The 22,635-nt window shown below is 43.5% G+C and overlaps 1 protein-coding gene across 16 annotated transcripts in view; it reads right to left on the bottom strand.

The window, feature by feature from the left end:
* Positions 1-22,635, bottom strand: part of Npas3 (neuronal PAS domain protein 3) — an 825,122-nt gene that overhangs the window by 242,468 nt on the left and 560,019 nt on the right. For all 16 annotated transcript variants that reach the window (XM_039078152.2, XM_039078154.2, XM_039078153.2 and 13 more), the window contains one exon: positions 5,939-6,028. In XM_039078152.2, coding sequence (XP_038934080.1) covers positions 5,939-6,028 — 90 coding nt within the window. The remainder of the gene's footprint in view (positions 1-5,938; positions 6,029-22,635) is intronic.

The following is a 22,635-nucleotide window of genomic DNA, read 5'->3' as shown; positions in this document are numbered from 1 at the left end:
GGTCTCTAGTATACTATGGTGCCAAACAAAAGTAATAACTCCTCAGGAAAGCGTACATCTCCTTTTTTCAGCCATCAATATGTCTATGTATGTGTATATGTATACACACACACACATATATATATAATATATGTCTATATACATACATATAGGTGTGAGTGAAGGCACACATGCGCAAACATACACATGCATGTGCACATACACACATACAGACATACACACACATACACACACATATATACACACAGACACACACAGACACATACACACTATACATATACACACACATGTGCACACAGACACATACACACATATACACATATACACACACAGACACACACAGACACATACACACATATACATATACATATACACACATGCACACACACATACACACACATATACACACATACACACAGACACACACAGACACATACATACATATACACACACATGCACACACACACACATACAGACATACACACACAGACACATACACACTATACATATACACAGACATGCGCATACACACACATGCACACACACATATACACACACAGACACACACAGACACATACACACATATACATATACATATACACACATGCACACACACATACACACACATATACACACATACACACACAGACACACACAGACACATACACACATATACACACAAATGCACACACACACATACAGACATACACACACAGACACATACACACTATACATATACACAGACATGCGCATACACACACATGCACACACACATATACACACACAGACACACACAGATACATACACACATATACATATACACACACATGCACACACACATACATACACACACATACACACATATACACACAGATGCATATACACACACATGCCCCTCCACACACGCACATGCACACACTCACACACACAGAAGCACAAGGAGAGTGTTAAGTATACACTAACCCCATGATTTGCATTAGGAAGCAAAGCAGAGAGTTTGAGCTCATGCCTTGGAAAAGCAAAAGAAAAGCGAGGCAGTTGCCGCCTCTTTAACCTCCAGTGATTTATTGGCCCTCAGCCAAGTTATCAGGGGAATCTAATTCTTCTTTATTATTCAAATAAACCACACTTGGCACCGTGGCTCCCTTTCAGAAGAGCTGCACACATAGACTGAGCTCTGTCATTTATTTGACCTTGTATTTGTGTGCTATAGCTATAATTTTATTTGCCGTTCGTTCTATACAACAAATGCAGCGGAATCTAAACTACGGAGATGAACGGCAGGATGGGGAAAGGAGTTTGTGGTAAATATCCGTCTGCATGGGTTAAAAAATATATTATTGACATGTTTTCCCCTTCACCTCTTTCAGGGTTTATCCGGTGGCCATTCTCCCTAAGGAAACTGTCTTAGAGTCAGCCAATCTGTAACCTGCTGGAGCTTCCTTCTGACTGGCTTGCTGTGGCCAAAGCCCGATTTGTAGGAGGGTGGGGCATGGGGAGAAAAGGAAAAGGAGAGTGTACTGAGATTGGGGTGGTGGTAAGAGTCCCTGGGAGAGAACCTTTAGCTGGTAGATGAGATGTCCAAGCCATTAAGAAGTACTTATTTCCAGGTTTCTACTTCGCTCGATAGCCCGTTTTATTGCCCACAGCACTCGATGAATTGGAACACTTTGTTTGCCTAGGCCAACATCTGCACCTTCATCTCCTACCTCATGTATGAGGTGTTTCTAGAAGCTGTGAGACCACTTTTATCCCCCAGTTCACTGAGCACTGTGTTCTCTGCCTCTTACGTTTGTGCTGGCCACAGATAGCCTGTAAGTAAATATGAGCTCTGAAGGAAGTAGGTGAATTTGTCATAATAATAATACAGACTACATAATGATTTGTGTAGCTTATGAAGAATGCTATGTGGCATTTACTTCCAGAAAAGCTTCAGTTTTCTTGAGAAATAGTGTTTCATTATTGTTAGTGGTTGACTCGTCGGATTTCCCCTTTTGCTTTGGTTGCCAGGAAGCACCCAGCTGAGACTAAAGCTTTATTAAATCTCTTCCAGGCTGTATTTAAAGCATATATTTATGTTTTTCCTAGCCCTGCGTAACATATTACCCGTTGTTATTTATATTTTTCCTTACTCTACTTCGTTATTATTTTTAGTATATACTTTTATCTTAAATCTTTTGGAAAGAGGAGATACAGTCAATACATAAATATCTCCCCAAGCTTAAGTCTGATATCAACTAGAGATGCTTTCTGTTTACCAGGCGATGGCTTTTTTGGACTCTCTGGTGAGAATGCTCCTTCTGTTTTGGAAGCAACTTCCTAAAAGCTGGCTTCAGAGCAGGGCTCCGTGTTCAATACTGGGAGAGCTGTTCTGTTTTCTCTTTTCATTTCAGTCATGCCAATTCTGTTATGGAAGGGAGCAGAGCCGACTCCACAAGAGCTCTAGGTGCATTGCATTGCCAGGCACATGGCACTCAGGCCTTATGCAGACCAAATGAGCACTACTAGGTGGGTCCCCTCCTCAGGGGAGTGCTCCTGGCTCCTGGCAGTCACTGTCACTCATGAACTGTACCTTAGAAGCTATGCTCTCTCTCTCTCTCTCTCTCTCTCTCTCTCTCTCTCTCTCTCTCTCTGTCTCTCTCTCTATGTCTCTCTCTGTCTCTCTCTCTCACACACACATCTCTATGTATCATCTCACTATCTCTCTATATTGATCTATCTCTGTATATCTATGATCTATCAATATCTATCTGTCTGTCTATCATCTATCAATCATCTATCATTTCTATATATAGCTATCATCTATCAATATCTATCATCTATCTATCCATCCATCCATCCATCCATCCATCCATTCATCTATCTATCTATCATCTACCTATCTATTATCTGTCTGGCAAGACAGAGGACGCTGCTGGGGCCTCACTATTGCTCAAGCCAGAACCATCATCCCAAAGCTACAAGAATAGTTTATAGAGAGTGGCCCGAAAATCCAAGGCACAGATGTTAGATAAGTAGACACAGAAGCCTGCTTGGCTGTCTGTGGCCCAGGCTGCCCCACAGTGCTCAGTGGAAGTTCCTCGTTTGGATTCCTCATGTACAGAAGTGAACATTAATTCTCTCCTGAGCCTAAGCCATTTCACATGGCGAAAGAGAATGAAATGGAGACAGGAGCATTATGCCATTAGGAATGCAGCCGTAACTATGTTGTTCTCTCACACACTGCTGTGCTCGCATACCCACAGCCAGGTCCTGGAAGAGCAGACAGAGCTGCACACTCTCTAGCAAGTCCACATGGAAAGGAACGGATGCTTTCTTCTTGTCCAGACTTTCACTTAACCACATTGGCTAAGAGCACTTGGTTACATCCGATGTTTCTGTGCAGGTATGTAGTCACATCTGTCGAGTGTGTGTGCTGGACAAACAAAGCCTTAGAGCACACTTCCTTTGGATGTCACCCTTGAGAACCCTGCACCTCGATTCTGCAAGGTGGAACTAGAGACACCCAGGAAGGGTTATGGCGTAGGGACCTTTATGTTCCTGTTCAGACGCAGAACCTCAGCAGTGCCTCCCTGTTGTGGTTTTTGCACTTACAAAATGTGTAGTGTTAATATCAACCAAGAATTTTCCTTAGACTTATGTTCTAAACCCATCTAAGTTGATATGGGCAAAAATGCCTGTCTCCTGATCTATGTCCTTATCTTTGTAGCTACATACTGCTTCTAAATTCATCACCCGTCACCTCTTCTCGGGCATGCCTGCTGATACCCACACTACAGCACCCACAGGAGATGGCCAGGCAGGGAGCGGCTCGGGTCCACATCCGGAAGTCATCATCGCACTGACTCCTGCTGCCTATTCTTTCTGCTGCCATTACAGGAAGAGGCGGGTGGCTGGCCTCAGGGAAGGTGCCAGACACTGTCGTTTTTACATGGTCGCTTTAGATAGCCCCATTATTTGTTTCTCATTGCAAGAAAAGAGTCTTCAGCGTTACAGCAGAAAGGCAGAGGAAGAAAGGAAAAACCAGCACAGGGTTAAAGCCAAATTTCCCTTGAACAGATGATATTTCAGATGGCCACACTATTCCAGACGCATCAATTTCCTTGAAAACCCAATCCATATATGTGCATATGCTGTGCTGGCAGGAGGACTGCCTGAAATGGCCAAAACCCAAGAGCTAATATTCTTTTGGCCAGAATAATGCAATTATTATTTTCCTAGCTATCAGTCTACGCATACAGAGCCATCTGTTATGCAAAGCAAACATACACATCTCAATTACAGAAAATGCAGTTGCCTTGACAGAATTTGGACTACACCACTAACCAGGACTGTAAAATGTGTTTGCAGCTAGTATATAATGGATGCTTTTCAGGAGTCCCCTAATTAGCATTTACCTGCTTAAACTAATTATTCATCCTTCTTCTTTACTGGCTTATTAAACTCCGTTGGATACTCCACATAAGCCAGGAGTGTGGCATCAGAGAAATCCAACAGTGGGTTCCCAGCTCTACTCCATGTTAACAACAAAGAGGTGCACCCTACTCAGAATTGTAGATTCCCAAACAGATTAAGATGAGGTTTAAAATCTCTACTGGAGGCGACAACAAAGGAACGATCTCTCGGCAGATACAGGAGGAGGCATACCAAGTTAACACCAGTCAGATTTCATTTCCCTGGTTTTCGAGAGTCCACAAGAAATTGGTGTGCACACTACAGTCAAGGGCACACATGTTCTCCAAGGAAAGACTCATGATTGCATCCCCCATTTGGAATCTCAACAGCAAATAATCAAATTTGGCAGGGTTTCTCCTCCTTCCCCAACCCTCCTCAAATGCCAAATCTCTCTATTATTTCCCAATGTCTTCCTTGATTTAGCTGTCTCCCAGTAAACCCTACTAACAGCCAGAAGGTTCCAGCCATGCTGGATGTTTCCTTTGAGCTGTGCCAACCTTTAGAAGCTCTGGGCCTGGGTGGGACCTGTTTATGAGGAGACCAGAGACCCTTATCTCCATCGTTAGCCTGGAGGCAGTTGAAGGAGAGGTAGCTTATCCAGCTTGGCAGAGCATCACAGACACACAAAACCCCCCTGCAGAGGCTGCATGCCCCTTTCTTCAACTACCACATGAAAAGGGTCAGTTTCAGCCAATCACCTGTACCGGAAACAGATACCCAGATGTTGGGTGCTTTCATGGCAAAAACATCTGGATAATTAGCTGAATGGAAGACCTTATTTCAGGATAGGCTGGCACTCTGTAGCAGCAGCCGGGGCCTCAGAGTGCAGCAGAATCCAAGTGTTTGCGTTTCTGGAGAAAAATCAAGGATTCTGTCCCTTGCCCTACAAGCCTTTGCATTCTCTTCTTTTACCCTTGGACAAACACATGTGAGCAATTAAATGGCAAACCATGAAAGGCAGCTTTATTGTATGAAATTGTCATCCAGCATCAGGCAGATTTGGCCAAGGCAGCATACTCTCTCCTGGCAGGAACCCTCCCTGCAACACATTTTAATGGTGTATTTCAGCATTTCTTGACTCCAAATGACTCCTGCCATTGTGTCAGCTCCCAGGATAGCACAGGGCACTCCATAAACATCCAGTAATAGGACACAAGGGAAGCACTATTAGTGTGTCCCTATCCTACCGGGCACCGGGGTTTCAAAGTTCAAAACAACCAAGGGAAGAAACTTCATTTGTTCTCAATAAATTAATAATGATCCTTGGGGGGTGGGGTGGGGAGGGAAACTCAAATTTCTGAGCGCAAGTTTATCCTGAAAGCCCAACACAGACAGGCTTCTCTGACTTAGAAGAGTCAGGTAGAGGCCCTTAAAGAATAAATTAGACAATTCATGCTAAACAGAGCATCTCTTTTTAGAAGGAAAAACAGGGACTGAAGGATCCTTTGCTTTCAGTGCTAAGAATCTAAATTGTTCAACTTACTTGTGAGAGGCCTAGGTAGATAGAGACGGTTTCAGAAATGTACAAAAATTTTCCTTCTTGATTTAGTGCAAATACGAAGCCATCCAGGGACTGTAAGGAAAAAAAATAACCGTGTTAATGCACATACACAGAAATACTACTAATAAAGGAACAAAGTGAACCGAGGCGATGTTTTCATCATGTGTAACGAAAGTCCTAAGCTGGTTTATATTGCGTTATATGAATGAATTAGTGGGCTAAAGACCACAGATCGCTTCTATTTCAGAGAGTTCTTTATATCTTTGTCATTTTGACCAAGACTAAGGCCATGCTGACTTTATGAGACATTGCCTTTATTTGGGGGGGATTCAGTGGTAACTGCCATTAAATCGGTAAGCTCCTCTGTTAAGGAATAAAAATTAATGAAAGGAAAGGGGGAATGAATTCTGTTGCCTGATTGATATGAATATCAATAATTTGCTAATTAATAAAGGGTGCTCTCCATGCACTGGGCGCCTGTGGTGTAAAGGAAACAAGAAGAATCACCGTACTATAGGTGAGCGCATCTGGGCTGAAACCTCACACACCACAATCCAGCCTGTTTGGGACAGGTGGAGTTTCTATTGTAACCCCCGGGAACAAAAACAGAAGGAAGAAACTAACAAAAAAGAACCTGGAGAGAATAAAAGTTGCCTTCAGTGTCATCCGTCACTCAAAAGTCTCAGACTAACTTTACTAAATGAGGATTCTAGTTCCTGCCTGGTTTGACGAATGATGGAAACCACCATGGGACCCAACTACAAACTCAACTGAAATCAGGAATCGTCTGTTTCAAGTTCCCGTCATCAAAAGCCTCCCATACCCTCCGCCATCCTCACGAGTTTTGCTTTGTGTTATTTGTCTTTAACAGGACAGGCTGCAGAAGCCTGTTTGCACAGACAAAGAACTTTTAAATCTCAGTGATATTAACAAAGGCCGTGAACTTGTAACTATGTCTGGAAGAAGTCAGAAATATACATTCTTGCAAAGCTCAATACATTTTGGTCTACATGAATACTGGAAACAAAGTCCTCTGCATCTTCAGATTCTGTGTTTTAAATGTGTTCCCCAGGGATCGGGAGATAGAAATGTATTTTCCAGAGCAACAGTGGTGAGTGGGACCTCCAGGAGGTAGTTGGGGCAGAGAGAGCTGCTCTTAGACAAGCCAGGGTGCTGCTCTTGCTGGTGTGGGTCAGTCGCCAAGGGAGCAGCTTCTCCCGAGGATGAGGTTGGCTCTCTTTCCCTGCCTTCTCTCTCCAGGGCTCTCTTGCCCTTCTGACTTCTGCCATGCAATGAGGTCTCATGAAGGCCCTGACTACTTGCAAGGCCCCTGACCTTGGGCTTTCCCACCTCCAAGAAAGTGAGAAGTGAATCTCTCTACTCTGTAAATTATCCAGTCTCTGAGAAACAGATTAGGATAATTAATTTATATATAAGGGAATGCATGTACATACTTTACACATCAGCATGATGTGTGGATTTCCATGCTTTCTGACCCATTTTAAACATTTTCCCACATGGCTTAGAAACGTAGAGACCCCTTACTCAGCTCTCCAATTTAGTGAGTTCTGAAAATGACTCACATTACATTGTTTTACAAAAAGCAGATTACACAACTGGCAAATCCACACATAGAAATGTTAACAGTTCACACGGACTACACTACTTGTCACATGTATCATCTTTTAATTCATTAAAATAACCTATCAAGTAACTATGTCATCTAAACTCTCTATACATCAACACTAATGAAATTAGCAGAGTTAGGCAACAAGCCATCTTGCTTCAGAAGGTGGTATCTGTGTCCTGATATACCATTGTTTTCCAATAAACACCCTTCATTTGGTATGTCTAGATTAAAGAGAAGTTAAATATTCAGAGTGTTTCTGAAGTTATTTCTACTAAGGGGGAACATATGACTTCTTACATAGTTTTCAATGGATGTGTTCCAATGATAGAATCAGATCCTTAGGGGTAAAGGACAATGGGGTGTAGACTGAAGGAGAGTTCCTGAGTCACCTCTGCATAAGTTAACCAGACCACCCCAGCTCTGTAGATTTTCCCCAAATCAAATACTGCTAAAGGATTGACAAAATGGCCCAAAGTATTTGGTTAGACCTGACTTGGGTACGCACAGAAAGTCAGTACTACAGGAAGAAAAGGTCTTCTTCCTCAAGCATTGGGAGGATCCTTCTTCTACACAGCTTTACCTTCCATAGTATAACTCTGGTAGACTAGGGTCTTTTCCCTTCAACTGTCCCCCCTGGGAAAGGGGCTTTGCTAGGTTTCCTACTCAACCAAGTAGTTGGGACTTTCAATACAGAGAGAGCTGAGGAGGCCATCTTTTCAGACCATAGCATGCCTCAGCAAGGGACAGTAGCAGAGTCACAAGAGAGTGAGGTGACAGCCAGAAGGTGCAAACGACAGTTAGAGCTGACCTGAAGAAGATCCCCTGCAATGGAGACCCTCATTTTATGGGTGAGGAACCTAAATCATGTAGGGGTTATTTGTCTGGTAAAGGTCAGTTAGCCAATCAATGCCTGAGCCTTCTGTGCTGCTATGACTTTAAAGCCCTTACAATAGTGGGATGTTTCAGCTGGCTTACTGTTAGGCTGAATTCCTTTAGCCAGAAATGAATAAATCCTCCATCCAGACTTGATGAACCCAGGCCTGCCTCTTCCCTTGATATCACACATTCCAGATGACTATGAGGGATGGAAATCATACTCCCCAGGGTCCCATGTAGGGAGTTATTAGAGTATTTGACCATTTGGATGCCTGCGATTTATATCATCTGTGTATGCCTTTATTTTCAGAATACTAGGGTCAAGGTAGATCCTGTCCCCATCTTTCTCTTCTTCTACCTCCCTTTCCTCCCTCCCTTTCTTCCTGACTTGTTGTTATTGTTGTTGTTGATGATGATGATGTTGTTGTTGTTGTTAAAGACAGAGTCCCACTCAGGTTCCCAGACCTACAATGCAGCTTCGACTAGTTTCAAACTGCCAGTGATCCTGCTGCATTAGCCCTCTTAGTGCTTGAGTTTTAGGAATTTTGTCAACACCCAGCTCTGGATGTGAGTCTTCCGTGACACCTAGTGCCTGTCCTGAAGAGACGTCCATGCCACACCCACAAAGCTCTCCTTTCACATTAAAAGAGTATGTCTCATGACACTAGTTCCTGCCCGTGTGGGTACCTACTACGGTGCAAGAGGAGTGGGTACCACAGGGTGGCTGAACTGAGAGGCACGGCAAAGTTCTGCACGACATAAATAGAAACTGTGACGTGTCTGCAGCTTTCTGATGAGGTTAAAACAGGTCTCTGTCTACATGCACATGTCCCAAGGACATGGTCAGCTCAGTTAATAATAACAATGGGGCACTCGAGATGGCCCATTAGGTGAAATGCTTGCTGTGCAAATATGAAGACTGCAGTTCAGATCCCCAGAACCCAGGTAAAGGTTAGGCAAGTGTGGAGACCCACCTGGAATCTCAGCGTAAGAGGAAGAAATGGGACCCCTAGCATAAGCTGGCTGACCAGACCATCTGGGACTGACCAGCTCTGGGTTCACCTAAGAGAATCTGCCTTGACGCATAAGGTGGAGAGCTTCTGAGGAAAACACCAAAGTCTACTTTGAGGCTTCACATGCATTTATACTTGGACACGTGCACCCATGCAAGACAGGTGTCTGTACACAGATGAACATATACATACATGTGAACATATATACCTACATACATACATATCACACACACACACACACACGCACACACACACACATACACATATGACAAAAAATGTAGTATCTAGCTTAGGAGCAGAGAATAGTTTTAAAAATCTGGTTAATTAACCACATTTTCCATGGTCTGCTTATCGTTCTGGCCAACTCTACCAACAGTCCTGAGATAACTCAGGCTTGACAACCTTTCAGCTATGAACAGGAAGGGAACTAGGATAGAAAGCACATTGTCAAGCAACTACACGCAAAGCTATTCCCCTCTGACTCAGAGCTGCGCCTCCTCAGCTAGCTACCCCTGCTATTTGAGTTTGAAGGGTAGCAGCAATATTGGTGTGATTTCAATGTCCCAAGTTTAAAAGGCGGAGGTGGAAGGAACCATTCAATCAGTAGTTTTGGAAACCAAATGTGAATAATTTGGAAGTTCTGTGGAAATTTTTAAGGTTTTGAGTTAAGGGAGCCATCATATACCGATCTGTTGAATGACTACAGGCTACTTTCTAAAATATATTTTTCTAACTGCCCACTATTTTCAATAGGCACCAATTAAGATTCTGGGGTCAAAGGGTTAATTACATCTTCTTACCCACTATGTAGAATTTTCTGGTTATTAACTAAGGCTGGATTAAGATGAAAAGCAACCTACACAAATGTTAATGCTCACCCTTCCTCAGAAGATCTACCGCAGAGCCTGAAACCTAGTGGCGTTCCTTAAGGCAGACAGAGAACAAAACCTTAGGAGCAACAGTAAAAAAACAGCATTTTAAAGAGATGCAAGCATCTGATTTATCAAGACAGTTTTCTTATTACTGAAAACAGTTCCTGGCCATGCAGACAGGGCTGATAGGAGAGTTCCTTTGTCACATCCCAGTGAGTCTGGAAGGCAGACAACCAGGAGTGAGGTGCGGATGCAGAAGTCAGGAGCTGCGGTGTCTTGGAATAATAATGCCTGTAATTATAATTTATATCCCCTGACACACAGAATGCAGACAGTGTGTGCCACTGTTTCTTAACCCCCAAGGCTGGATGTACCCCACAGTGTTCATCAAGTGACGAGGTTGGTTCCTTTTGCAGAGTAGGGAACTAGGAACAGTTCCATGATGGAGGGTACGAATGTTTAATGCACTGGGATGAATGGATTTTTATTTGTCAGAGTTTTGTCTCTCCTTCCCTTTAGTGCATGTTCCACCACAGCCAGACTTCTCAGAGTGAAATCTTACTAGGAGACCATCCTAGGGGCAATTCACACGTTTCTTACCACCATGAAACTAGTGCTTCCTTCTCTCCGGTGCAGAAGGGGAGAGAGATCACCCTGAATTCTTTTCCTCTGACCTAACTCCAGCTAAAGAGAAGAGTTCCCAGTAAGCTAGGATATTTTAATGACAGATTATTTTAAATCAAGCCCTCACCATCTGTTCCACCCCCTCATTATGAATGTAAAAAGAACATATTTCACAATTACATCAGTAAAAAAAAAAAAAAAAAAAGCTCTCCGTGATCTAAATGCACACACGTGTTCTCTGCCCAGTGCACCCGGCATCCGTGATGCTCTTCTGATTTTGGCTCAGACGGGAAACAATACATCCATGTGCAACATGGCCCCTGCCTGGTGCAGCGTCCCCTCCAAACCCCGACGTCTTCACTGTTCCATCATTCAGGGTGGACGAGAGCACAGAGTGACTTCCAGCCCCATGCTGTATTTCTATGACTGTGATCAGTGGCTTTGTCTGGCTTCGTCGGTGAGAGCAGGGTCTTCACAACAGACTGAACTGAGCTATGGGGTGGCACCGGGAATTAGCAGGTCTGCTCTTACGCTGTAGAGGAAGCTTGACTTGGAGCATGAGGCCCTAGATATAATAAATGTCTTCTTTTCCCTCTGTTTTAGCAACAGTTAAAAGAGTCAGAAAGAAAAAAACACTAAGGTCCTCGGTTGCTTTTGGATACAGCCACACTTTGATAAGATGCATGAGAATGCTACACACGCCTGTGGTTGTTCGAGGAGGTGATAGGGAAGGCGCATGTAGGCTCCCAACCTCAGAGAGCCTGAACAGGGCCCAAAGTATCCACATGTATCTGCTTACCGGAAAGAAGGAACCCCCCCCACTTTAGACTCTGACCTCTGGTCTTTAGCCATATAGCTCTGCTCACAAATAAAAGCCTTATTTTCAGAAATGAGAATGTTAGTCAATATTTTTTCACAGCAGGTAAGAGTACACAGGAAAGGGCCAGGTTCCTCCTGAACTCCTTTGTCTCTGCTTCCCCATTAAATCAATGGCATATGCCTTGCCATGTGCCCAAAGACACATCTCCTGAGTCATAACTCTAAACTGAGTGTATGAGGTCAAATTTGACTTGATGCTACAAATGGATCCCATAACAGACCATGACACACCTTTCTTACACCACGTGAATCTAAACTTTTCAGGTGAGAAAACACTGGGTCTCTCCCCCTCTCCCTCCCCCTTCCCCTCACCTTCCCTCTCCCTATTCTCTCCCTCTTCCCATCCCCCTCCCTCCTCTCATTCCTAGAAGAGAGGGATCAGTATAAAAGGGAAGACAGGCTAGAGCAATGCTAAGCCACAAAAAGAACAATGATCCTTGCTTCTGAGCACAGGGACTGGGTTTTGCTTGCTTATTTAAATCCCACTGTCTGGAAGCTGTGTTATTAGAGAGCTCATCTGCTTCCTCGGGATTCAAGTTCAAGCCTGACATCCAGTCCAGATAGAGAGAGAGAGAGAGATAAATGTCTTGATCAACATCTAACCGAGTAGATCTCAGGCCTGGGTATATTGTCAGTGTGTGGCCTCTGAGAGAGTCCCACTTACCATGACCCCCCAGGGGTGGCACTGTGGCATGTCCTCGGGAACTAGGGATCCCACAGGACGTTCTTGACAATGTGTATCACCGAGGACTACCACTAGTTACTGCACAGATAGTCACTGGTCCCTTCCCTTGTCTCCCCTTGCTCATGTGATGTGTCAATAATGCAAAGGTAACCAGATCAGAGATTCAGGGCCCAAATCCATCACTCCCTGGGAATTCAGACGACTCTTCCTAGTTAGGGGAGGAACCTTCCCTTGGCAAGAGTAGCACAATAGTTCATTATTCTGGTCCTGAAAGACCTAGAAATGTCACTGCTCTGCTTTGGCAAAACACATGGCACTTGGCCACACAGAGAGTGCCAGGTGTCAAGTTGTTGGCTTTGAAAAGCAACAGAAAAAAAAAAACAAAAAAAAAATAACAAATGTTATTTGATATTCTGTAGATTCCTAGAAAGTATTTTAGATGTGCATATATATATATGCATATATGCATATATATATAAAATACATATATACAACATATATACACATATTAAACTGTTACTAACACATATGCATTACGTTTATTATTAGAGAACATGGTGCAGGGAACAATATTCAGTTCACCTAATAGTTACTATTGAGAAATGTTAGGCCAATTACGTTGTCCATATATATTACCGAATTCTACTTTACTGTGGGTAAACTGAGGCTCAGAGAGATTAAGCACGGGATTTGGTGTCACACAGCCTGAATGCGGCAAAAGAAATGGGAGATCCTGCTCTTTCTGAGACTGCCTGCTTGGGCTTCTACAGTCTCCGCATTGATACAGCCGTAGCCGGTTTCTGCATTGATACGGTCTTTGCGTCCACTTCCCTCCAGCAGACACGTGTTGATCCACTCCTTCGGGGGACACCTGTTGACTGTAAGTCTTGCTGCAGGCCCACATAGCTTAGGTGTCCCCAAAGGCTGGACTCAATCTAAAAGTCTGGGGACCCATGACTGAGAAAAAGGAGTGAAATGTAAAACTAACTCTGCAAAACAAAAACCCAAAGGGCAGTTTCCAGTCTAAACTACCCCGGACCCACAGGCGGACCTGAGTGCTGTCACCCCGCTCCGTACCTCTACAAGGCTTCCACTGGGAAAAGGCATGAGCGATCACAGCCCTTTTGAACATGCAGTCAAAACACAGCAGATGTTGGAGAATGTCAGTGCCTTGTGAGAGAAGCCCATTGCTGAGGCATGGCTGGAAAACCCCACGGTTAATAAAGACTCGCTAGGAGACAGCACCTCTCAGCAGGAAGCTGGGACAAGGTAGGGTGACACACAGGTTGGCTGGAGCATGGGCTGGATTTCCTGTCCCAGAGTTTTTCACAGGTTTAAGGGTTTGCTTTAATTCTTCTCTCTGGAAATATCTACGACATTTTATATGGAAGTTGATGTGAACACTTAAGTGAAATTTCATTTATACTGCTGTTCATCCGAAAGTACTTGGGGGTGTCAGGTGGGCCACATAGATGTTTCTGTTATGGCTTATCATGATATGAATCTGTACACTGGGGAAAGGGTGACTTTAAAAGTCAGACTTTTAAGAGAAAATAATAAATGCTTGTACATGTATTCCTTGAGGTAAGAAGTTTGTGTCAGGGGTAGTAACAATGATTAAAGAACCCTGTAAGGAATTTAGCATCTTAAAGACCATTTAGAAACCTCGGATATTAATCTGCTACGTTCCTGTGAGTTTCATTTCTAGGAACATTGTATTTGTATCTCTAGGGAAAAGGCATTAAAAAATTTGCACTGAAGGAAACTTGATTGTTACAAATGTAGTTTAGAAACTGGTCGGGGCTAATGCCTCTGCCAGGGAAACCTCCCCTGCTAATTTCAGGAACCCATTACAGCAGAGCCCTCTGCTTTCCATTTTACAAATCGCTCAACTAATTAATAATTAATTTTTAGTAGGCCCTCATAAGGCCATAAATATGATGGACCAATAATAGAAACTAGCACTTAGTTCTGGAAATCGACAAGGCTCCGAACATTGTCTGAAATCTCCCATGAGTGCTTGCAGCTCTTCTGAGCCCCACGTTGTACAATATTGAAATCTTTATATTTCCTTTCTGTGCATTCTGAATGCTTACAGGCTGTGCTGCTTCACTGCACTAGCTCCGGAATTTAGCTCCACATGAAGCAGAGACACATATTTATGGGAAAATCAATTATTCTGATGGAATTGGGGCCTGCCCCTGAATGAGCTTGGGATAAACAACTTGGTTTCCTACTTGCTTTGGTTCTCTGCTGCCTGGCTGACCTCGGCTTTTATGTCTAGCGGTTGAGTCTAGGTCAACAGGACCAGCCTCGGCTGCTTTCCCCTGGGTTGCTGTCTCTGCCACGGCTTTGACGCAATGTTCCTGCTTTGGGCTCGTGTGCCTAATTGTTTAACAGGCATAGGGTACAAAGCAGTTGGGGGTGTCTTCTGTTGGGTGTGGACTTCACTATACTCAGAGCATAATGCCTAAGGCCATACAGTCCTTCATTAAGGTAGCTCTACATAGCATCCTTTGAAGGAGCACAATTTGGCCTGGAAACTAATTCAGCTAGGACAAAGCCACCTAGGGCTGATGTGCTTAAAGACTTGGGACAGTGGTGAGAAGCTGGGTGGACCCTGGGTGCTTCTGTGGTCCACTTCAGGAGCAGAGTGAGAGGACGGAGCCGGGGTGTGAGAGGTGAATGAAGGGAATAGTACAGCAGACGATTAAGCTCTAGGACTCTCCACTGACTTCCTGAAGGGTGTCTTTTATTTGGTCGGTTATTTTATAATATAAAAAAAAAACAAAAAAGATTCTCTTCTCTTTCTAATTCTATTCTGTGGCAATCCATCTGGGGAATTTAACGCCATCCCTGAAGGGGGTCTGGCTATTTTCTTTCCCGAATTTCTAGGATTAAAAGATGCCTTAGCCAAGACCTTAGTAGAATTTAAAACTCCAAACTCCATCTTTAGATAATAGATAAAAACATTAAGGTTTTGTTCTAGATTCTAATGTTTCTGTAATGTTTCATTACGTGTGTACATTGGGTAATAAGTAAGTTAAAGTAAGCATGTCTGTTCCCTCAAAACCTTTTCTTTATGGTGTGAAGAGTAAAAATAGATGCTTCTAGAGTTTACATTTTCACAGATGACGTTATGTACAATCATAACACTATTTAATGGCGCATCCCAACCTCTTTGTCCATCTAACTAATTTTAGCATATCCATTGACCATATCCCATACCCTTGTTCGCCAGTCTCTGAAAGTCATCCTTCCACTGTGGACCTATAAGGGACCAGAGTCCTCACAGCCCACACATGGATATGGCCCTGTGATGCTTCTCCTTTGTCGCCTGGTTTATTCACTTAACATGATGAACTCCATTTCATCCACATTATTGTGAATGACAGGATCTCATTACATGTTTTTGAATGAATAGCATCCCTCTGCATATGTATACCACATTCTCTTTGTCCATCCATCAATTTCATGGCTCTTATGAATCATGTCATTATAAGTGTGGGGTTGCAGATGTCTCTGTGACATACTGATTTTTGTTTCCTTTGCGTATACATCTAGGATTAGTATTGCTGGTTTACACGGCACAGCAGATCCACTTTTAACTCTTTGAGAACTCTCACCCTGTTTTCCATAATAGCCACACATCCTGCCAATAGGGTGACAGGTTCTATTTTCTGCACATCCTGAATACTTTTTTTTTAAATAGAAGCTGTTCTTACTGGAGTATGGTCATAGCTCACTTTGGGTTTGACTTGTATTTCCCTGATGATCAATGACATTGGCCATTTGGGTGTCATTTTGACAAATGTATAATTGAAGGGTGGCTGTCAAGATTTAAACTGGATTTATATTTGTTCCTGAGAGTTTTTTTCCTTCCCAGCATCTCCTGGACCTAACCCTTTTGTCAGAAGGGCCCTTTACAAATGTTTCCTCGTACTCACTTCATTGTCTCTAGAATCTGCGGTTTGCTGTGCGGAAGCCATTTTGCATGGGTGTAATCCCTTGTGCGTGCTTGTTTTAATTTCCTGTGCTTTTAGAATCGTGCCCTCAAATGATCTTTTGCCATTCTATTTCCCCACAACTTGCCCCCTGTATCCTTTTTAAATAATTTTAATAGAAACCATGGAACTAAAGTTTTCTATGAAGAAGTGAAGTGTGGCTGAGGACATGGCTCAGCGGATAAAGTGCTTGCTATACAAGTGTGAGTTCAATGTCAGTGACCATGTCAACTCCAGGTGAGTGCGGAATTCTGGTGCTTGGAGAATGGACACAGGATCCCAAAATAAGCTGGCTAATGACACTGTCCTATCAACAATCTCTGAATTCAACTGAGATACTCTGACTCAATGCATAAAACAGAGAGCAATTAAGGAAGACTTCTGACATTGACTCTATATGTACATGCACACATGCACCTGTGAACTTGTACACACAGGTGTATTCATGCACACATGAACAGGCACACACACACATATGAACAATATATGAATGCAAAATTAAAGAGGTTAAATAGGAGTAATTGATAAGCAAAAATACCACATAATGTCTATATTGAATAAGGCAGAATAAGAATAAGGATAAATGAAGGCGATTCCAAGACAACAAAGAACATATGCAAACTCTGGAAATGACTAGTCCTCCCACCTGCCATGCCCTCTGACCCAATGTATCTGGCAGTAAACATAACGGCTACATTGTATCATTTTAAATATCTGACAGATATATCAAATGATCATTATGATGATTATTTTTCCCCTTAAGATTGACACTCTAATTTGCTTTAAAAATTTAAAAACATTCTGTATTGTCTTGAAGACATTTGTAGAATAATGGATCTGGGGTGTCAGAGGGCCCATTATCAAATGGTCAAAATTTTCAGAAATGGATTTGTTTTCTAAATTTCAAGACACTCGGAATATAAATGATCACGTCTAAGAGCTGGTACCATCCACAGGAAAAGCCCTCAGGGCAGAAGAATTATCCAGGGCTGCCTCTGGGATGCAGATCTCCCCCATCCTAGTGAGCTGCAGTAAGAGTCTCTCTGTTAATTCCTCTTGCCTGAGCTCTTCAAGTCACTGGCAGGTAACACACCTAGGAGCACATTCCTTATCTCTGACACCAGCACAGGCAGAAGTGCTGGGAAGGACTAAGTCACTTTGTCTTTGTCTTGGGCTATTTGGCTGAACGGAAAGACATGTAACTAACTGCTCTAGAGCCTTTCACCCAACACATTTAAATAACTGTTAACCTGTTTTCAGCAGTCAGGACCACGTGATTTCCTGAAGACACAAGATGGCCCTAACAGTATAGAAGGGATTCAGTACATCAATAAGTTCCATCTACTCAAGAACAACGATACCTTGATCTAAAGAGACTGCAAAAGAAATGTGCAGAAAGAAACTTCAAATCAATAGGCTTAGCCCAATTCTAATGGGCACAGAGGTCTATTTACATTATCTTTTGTCTTAATTAGCCAGATCTTTAGAACAAAAGTAATTCGAAATCAGACATTCTATCATTCAAGGAATCTGATGAATACCATTCTACCTCTCAAATGACTATTAGATTTACCACAAGTATATTGAGTCTAAAGAACTTGTTGTGGCCTTAGCCATAGTTACTAAAAATTCCTTCAGCCATAACTGTCGCATCACTGACAGTAGTGAGCTGGAGGGGCAGAGCACATTGATTAAGTTCCAAGTCTGACGTTTCACTTGGCCCTCAGCCTAGTTTTTTAAGTGCTGGGCTCAGGAACTAATGCTTATTTTCATTAATAGAACAGTATTTATCTTAGCTGTCTAGAGTTATAAGATGTCGAGAAGATCACATTATTCACAATGAAGAAAATATACCCCCAGAAAATGACTCGCAAAAGGTTGTAGAACATTTTAAAGGAAGACTCCGCAGTCAAGGAGGGATATATCCCTGTGCCGACTGTTTCTTAGCCATTGCTCAGACCCAAGTAAACCCCAGTCTCTCACACCGAAGACAGGGGCCTGAAAGCAGGGAGAAGGCTCAGGGTCATAGGGAGTCATCTCTTGCAGTCAAGGCATGGCTTAGGAATCACTGGCTTCAGAACTGCTTTTACACCCTCATTTCAGCCCCCTTTCTTTTATTTCCTGTTACGTTTCTCTTCTTTTCACCATTCTGTCTCCAATTCAGCCATTCATCCACCGTCAGCCCAGACACTGGACCTGATAGTTGCATAAAACGGCTGCACTTCACAGCCAATGGTGTGGAGCACATTCTACAGCCGATGCTCCTATAACTCCGGCTCGGATGAGTCTGTGGAGGAACCCCAGGCATGGGAGCATGTCCGACTGTGTTCTTAGCCTGACTGTTGGGTGTGGGATCATGCTGAGAACCAAGGGCCGCTCTGGCTCTGCATACGGCTCCTGTGAGTTGAGAGGGCTGCATACTGGGGATGGAGTCTGAGTCTCCAATGAGATTTGCTCTTTCTGGCATTGACCTTTCCCAACACGTGGGATTTGTTTTATTGTCTTGCTTGGGGGCTTCTCCTTAGTATTAGGATGACCTACTGTAATTTCTATTTAAATGCTTCCCAGGCTTCAGGGTGACTGCTCCTAAAGGATGGAGCCCCTAAAGACTTAAATTGGCCTCTGAGCCTTAATGGAAGACTTTTATTCTGAGGCAAATAAAAAATATATTAAGGGTTTTACAAACACAACCTTATGCTTTTATCATTTTCTGCATGCTCCTTCCACTCCACGGTACTTGCCTGAGATTTTTGCTCTCCCCCTCTACCTAATTTTTCTCCTTTTCCTGGGTCTTTCTTGTCCTCAAAGCCCCTCTCATCACTTCTGGCCAGGATTATTTTGCCTCTCACTAAACAGCAGATGTATTCTACTAGAAGGTACAATGCATTGTGCTTACAGCCATCCTCCATTGAATTTGAGCTGGTGAACAGGGCAATGGTGACCTGCACTACTCTGTACCCAGTAATGCAATGAATACAGATGATGTGTAGTTTTGGCAAGTCATAGTGAACCCATTCCCACAGATATGGAGCAAAAGAGGCCCATCCCTTCACTGCCTTCCCGAAGCTTCTTCTTCCTGTCTTGGACCGCTTCACCCACGGAACAAAGTGATCACAATGAACATGGATCACAAGATGATAGGAAGCTACCATGTGAAATGTTCCTGTCCAAATGCCAAGCTCTGATTTGGGAACTCAGTTCTCAGCTTTGCTTAGTGAGACACATAGCGCACTAGAGAATTATGAAGCTACAAAGCTACCCAGTAGCTTAGCTAGACAGCACAGCGATGATGACAGTAAGAGGAGATGTCACAAAGACAACTGGTGTTTCATCTCTCCACCCAGGTGCTTCCAGCATTCCCGTGGGAAAAGGAAGGCAGACCAAGTATGTCACTAGGAAAGAAAGGGGTAGGGACAGACTCCTGGCTGGGAAAGTGCTAGTAGAGAATGAGACTTCAGGAATCAGCCTTCTCAGAAGCCCCTAAAAGCTTGAGGAAGGAAGAGATACGTTGGGTAGAGGAGCTATTTCTGGTGGCAGGTGCCCTTGATTGTGAGAGGAATGCATTATAGTTCAACAGGGAGGGACTTGCTTCTTCCTCTCAAGTTAAAAGTATAGGGATATTTTGTCAGGTATTTGAGTTTGTGGCTCACAAATCTGTACTACCGGGTGATCTCCCTAAACTCCACCCTTTTTCCTCAACATGGGAGGTGTAACTCTGACCATATGTCCCCAGTCGGATTCAGGAGGAGTTCTATCTAGATCTGAGATGACAGAGAGGTATCTGCTCAGCTCCTCCGGGAAAGCGTGTGGACCTGTGGGGCCAAAGGTTGGACAAGGTCCACACCCAAGCTTGAAATGAGAATGCTCCGAATTTTCAAAGAGGTGGCGATTAATGGTAATTAAATTGAATGGTAATTAAAGAGAAACTGTGACCTTCAGACTCACAAAGACCTGAGCTGGAGTTCCAAAAAGCTGCAACTTTACCAGTTTCTCATATGTAAACACAGGGCTATTCATGGAGTCTTTAAGCTGTTCAGTAGAGTCCTGGAGCTGCTTGAAGTTAACACATATAGGAGTTTAGTGGGTGTAACATACAGGGCGCCCACCACTGAGTATGACTTAACTCCAGACTCCAATTCTGAAAGTGTGTCTGTTTAATGCATTTTATCTCTCATAAGGAGGAAAGTAGACTGAGAAGAGATGGTGTAACCACGAAGGCCAGCTAAACTGAGGGAGGTACATATGACCCAACAAAGAAAGGATTCTGATTTCATGGTAGAGAAGGTCAGGGCTGGAGAGAAAGCTCGGTTCTTGAAGCTCTTGCTGAACAGCAGAGAACAGAATGCAGCTAAAGGCTGGGCAGGTGTGGGAACTAGCTACCATTCCAGCCTCAGAGGGGAGAGACAGAGGCTCCCTAGAGCAAGCTGACTATCGAATGAATTATATCGATGAAGTCTAGGCTTCACTGCAAGACCCGGTCTCAAAGCATAAGGTAAAGGGATGTTGGAGGAAGATTCCCAATATCAGCCTCAGAACTCCATATACTTGCAAACATGAGTGAACATGTGCTTGAAAACACACATGCATCCACATACACCACATGAAAAGCAAAGCAAAGAAAGCTCCCAGACATGAATGAATGCAGCCTAAGCTGGCAGAGTAGACTGGACTCACACACACATAGGTGGCAGCCCAATGTGGAGGGGCGGCACCATGCACCACACATACACTCACACGAAAAGAAGAAAAAGAAGAGGCCGCATCCACTTATAAACATTTTCCCTTAAAATTGAACAAATACAAGTTTAGTGAGCAGGCTATTTGAAAGGAGAAAAAGACGGTTTGTTAACTTTGAGGGACCGCACAAGTTATCAGAGACACATGAAAGCACCAGAGAGAGGCCACTTGGGTAGTACATCAACAGCAATTAGAAGATGAAAAAGTAAAAAAACACAAAAGCAGCAGAAAAGCATTTTCAGCCTCATAAACACAGTCATTTCAAATGAGAACTACTGAGAGCTGGGCTAGTAGCTCAGCTAGCGACATGCTTGCTAGGTGGGCACTGTTCCTAGTACCCACCAAGGTGCACTGATGAGAGCACGAAGTCCTCATGCTGGTGTAGTGGAGACAGGCTGTCCCTAGGCTTGCTGTTAGCTACCTGATGAGTACCAGGTCCACGTGTTGGACCCTATCTCAGAAACAAGGCAGACAGCACCTGCAGTTGACCTGTGGTTCTGCACTCGTTATGATACACACGTGCCCCTGTACATGTGTGTATATCTACTCACCTGTACACAAAGGGCCAGATACACATATACCTACTGGATACCCATGTACATTTTCTTAGTCCACTAATGTTGATGTAACATAATGCCACAGGTTGGGTGGTTTAAACAACAAAAGTTCTGTTTTCACTTGGGTCCGAAGATAAAATCCAGTCACAATGCTGGTCGAGCTCAGTTGGTAGGGAAGCTCCTTATCTTCCTACTGTGAGAAAGCTGCTCTCTTGCTCTGTGCTCATGTGACCTGTCCTCCATGCCTCTGAGTAAGCAGATTTCTCCCTCTTTTACTTTACCCTCACTTCTGAGAAGACCTCTCTAGTCCTCCAAGATTAGGAGCCCCCATGTCCTTTAACCTCAACAGCCTTTTGCTGCTACTTCTGCTGCTTCCAACTGTATCGCAGTGGGCACCAAACCTTCAACATCCGAATCCCAGAGGCCGTCCTTCAACCCACAGCACACGTGGGTAGTTATATGTATTTGAATATGTCACATGTCAAAGCAGGAATCAATGCTAACATTGACAACAGCATTTACTGAAATCTTTGCTGGACCCCAGCATGAACCCCAAGCCTGTACTTGGGGTGTACATATTCTACTTCTTGTTTGTGCTTGTGCTCTTACCCTTTAGGGGTAGAGACCAACACAGAGTAAGGTGCGGTGCAGTCCCCAACCCCTCTACATTGGGCTGCTACCTATGAGTGCGTGAGTCCAGTCTGTCTATTTTGCTAGCTTAGACTACATTCATTCAAGTCTGGGAGCTTTTCTTTTCTTTTCTTTTCTCTCCTTTTCTTTTTGTATTAAAGAGCTTCCAGTT

The sequence above is a fragment of the Rattus norvegicus genome, chromosome 6, assembly GCF_036323735.1.
Source record: "Rattus norvegicus strain BN/NHsdMcwi chromosome 6, GRCr8, whole genome shotgun sequence".
Lineage (NCBI taxonomy): Eukaryota > Metazoa > Chordata > Mammalia > Rodentia > Muridae > Rattus > Rattus norvegicus.
The sequence above is the reverse complement of the archived record's forward strand: the minus strand, read 5'-3'. Positions and strand labels throughout refer to the sequence as shown.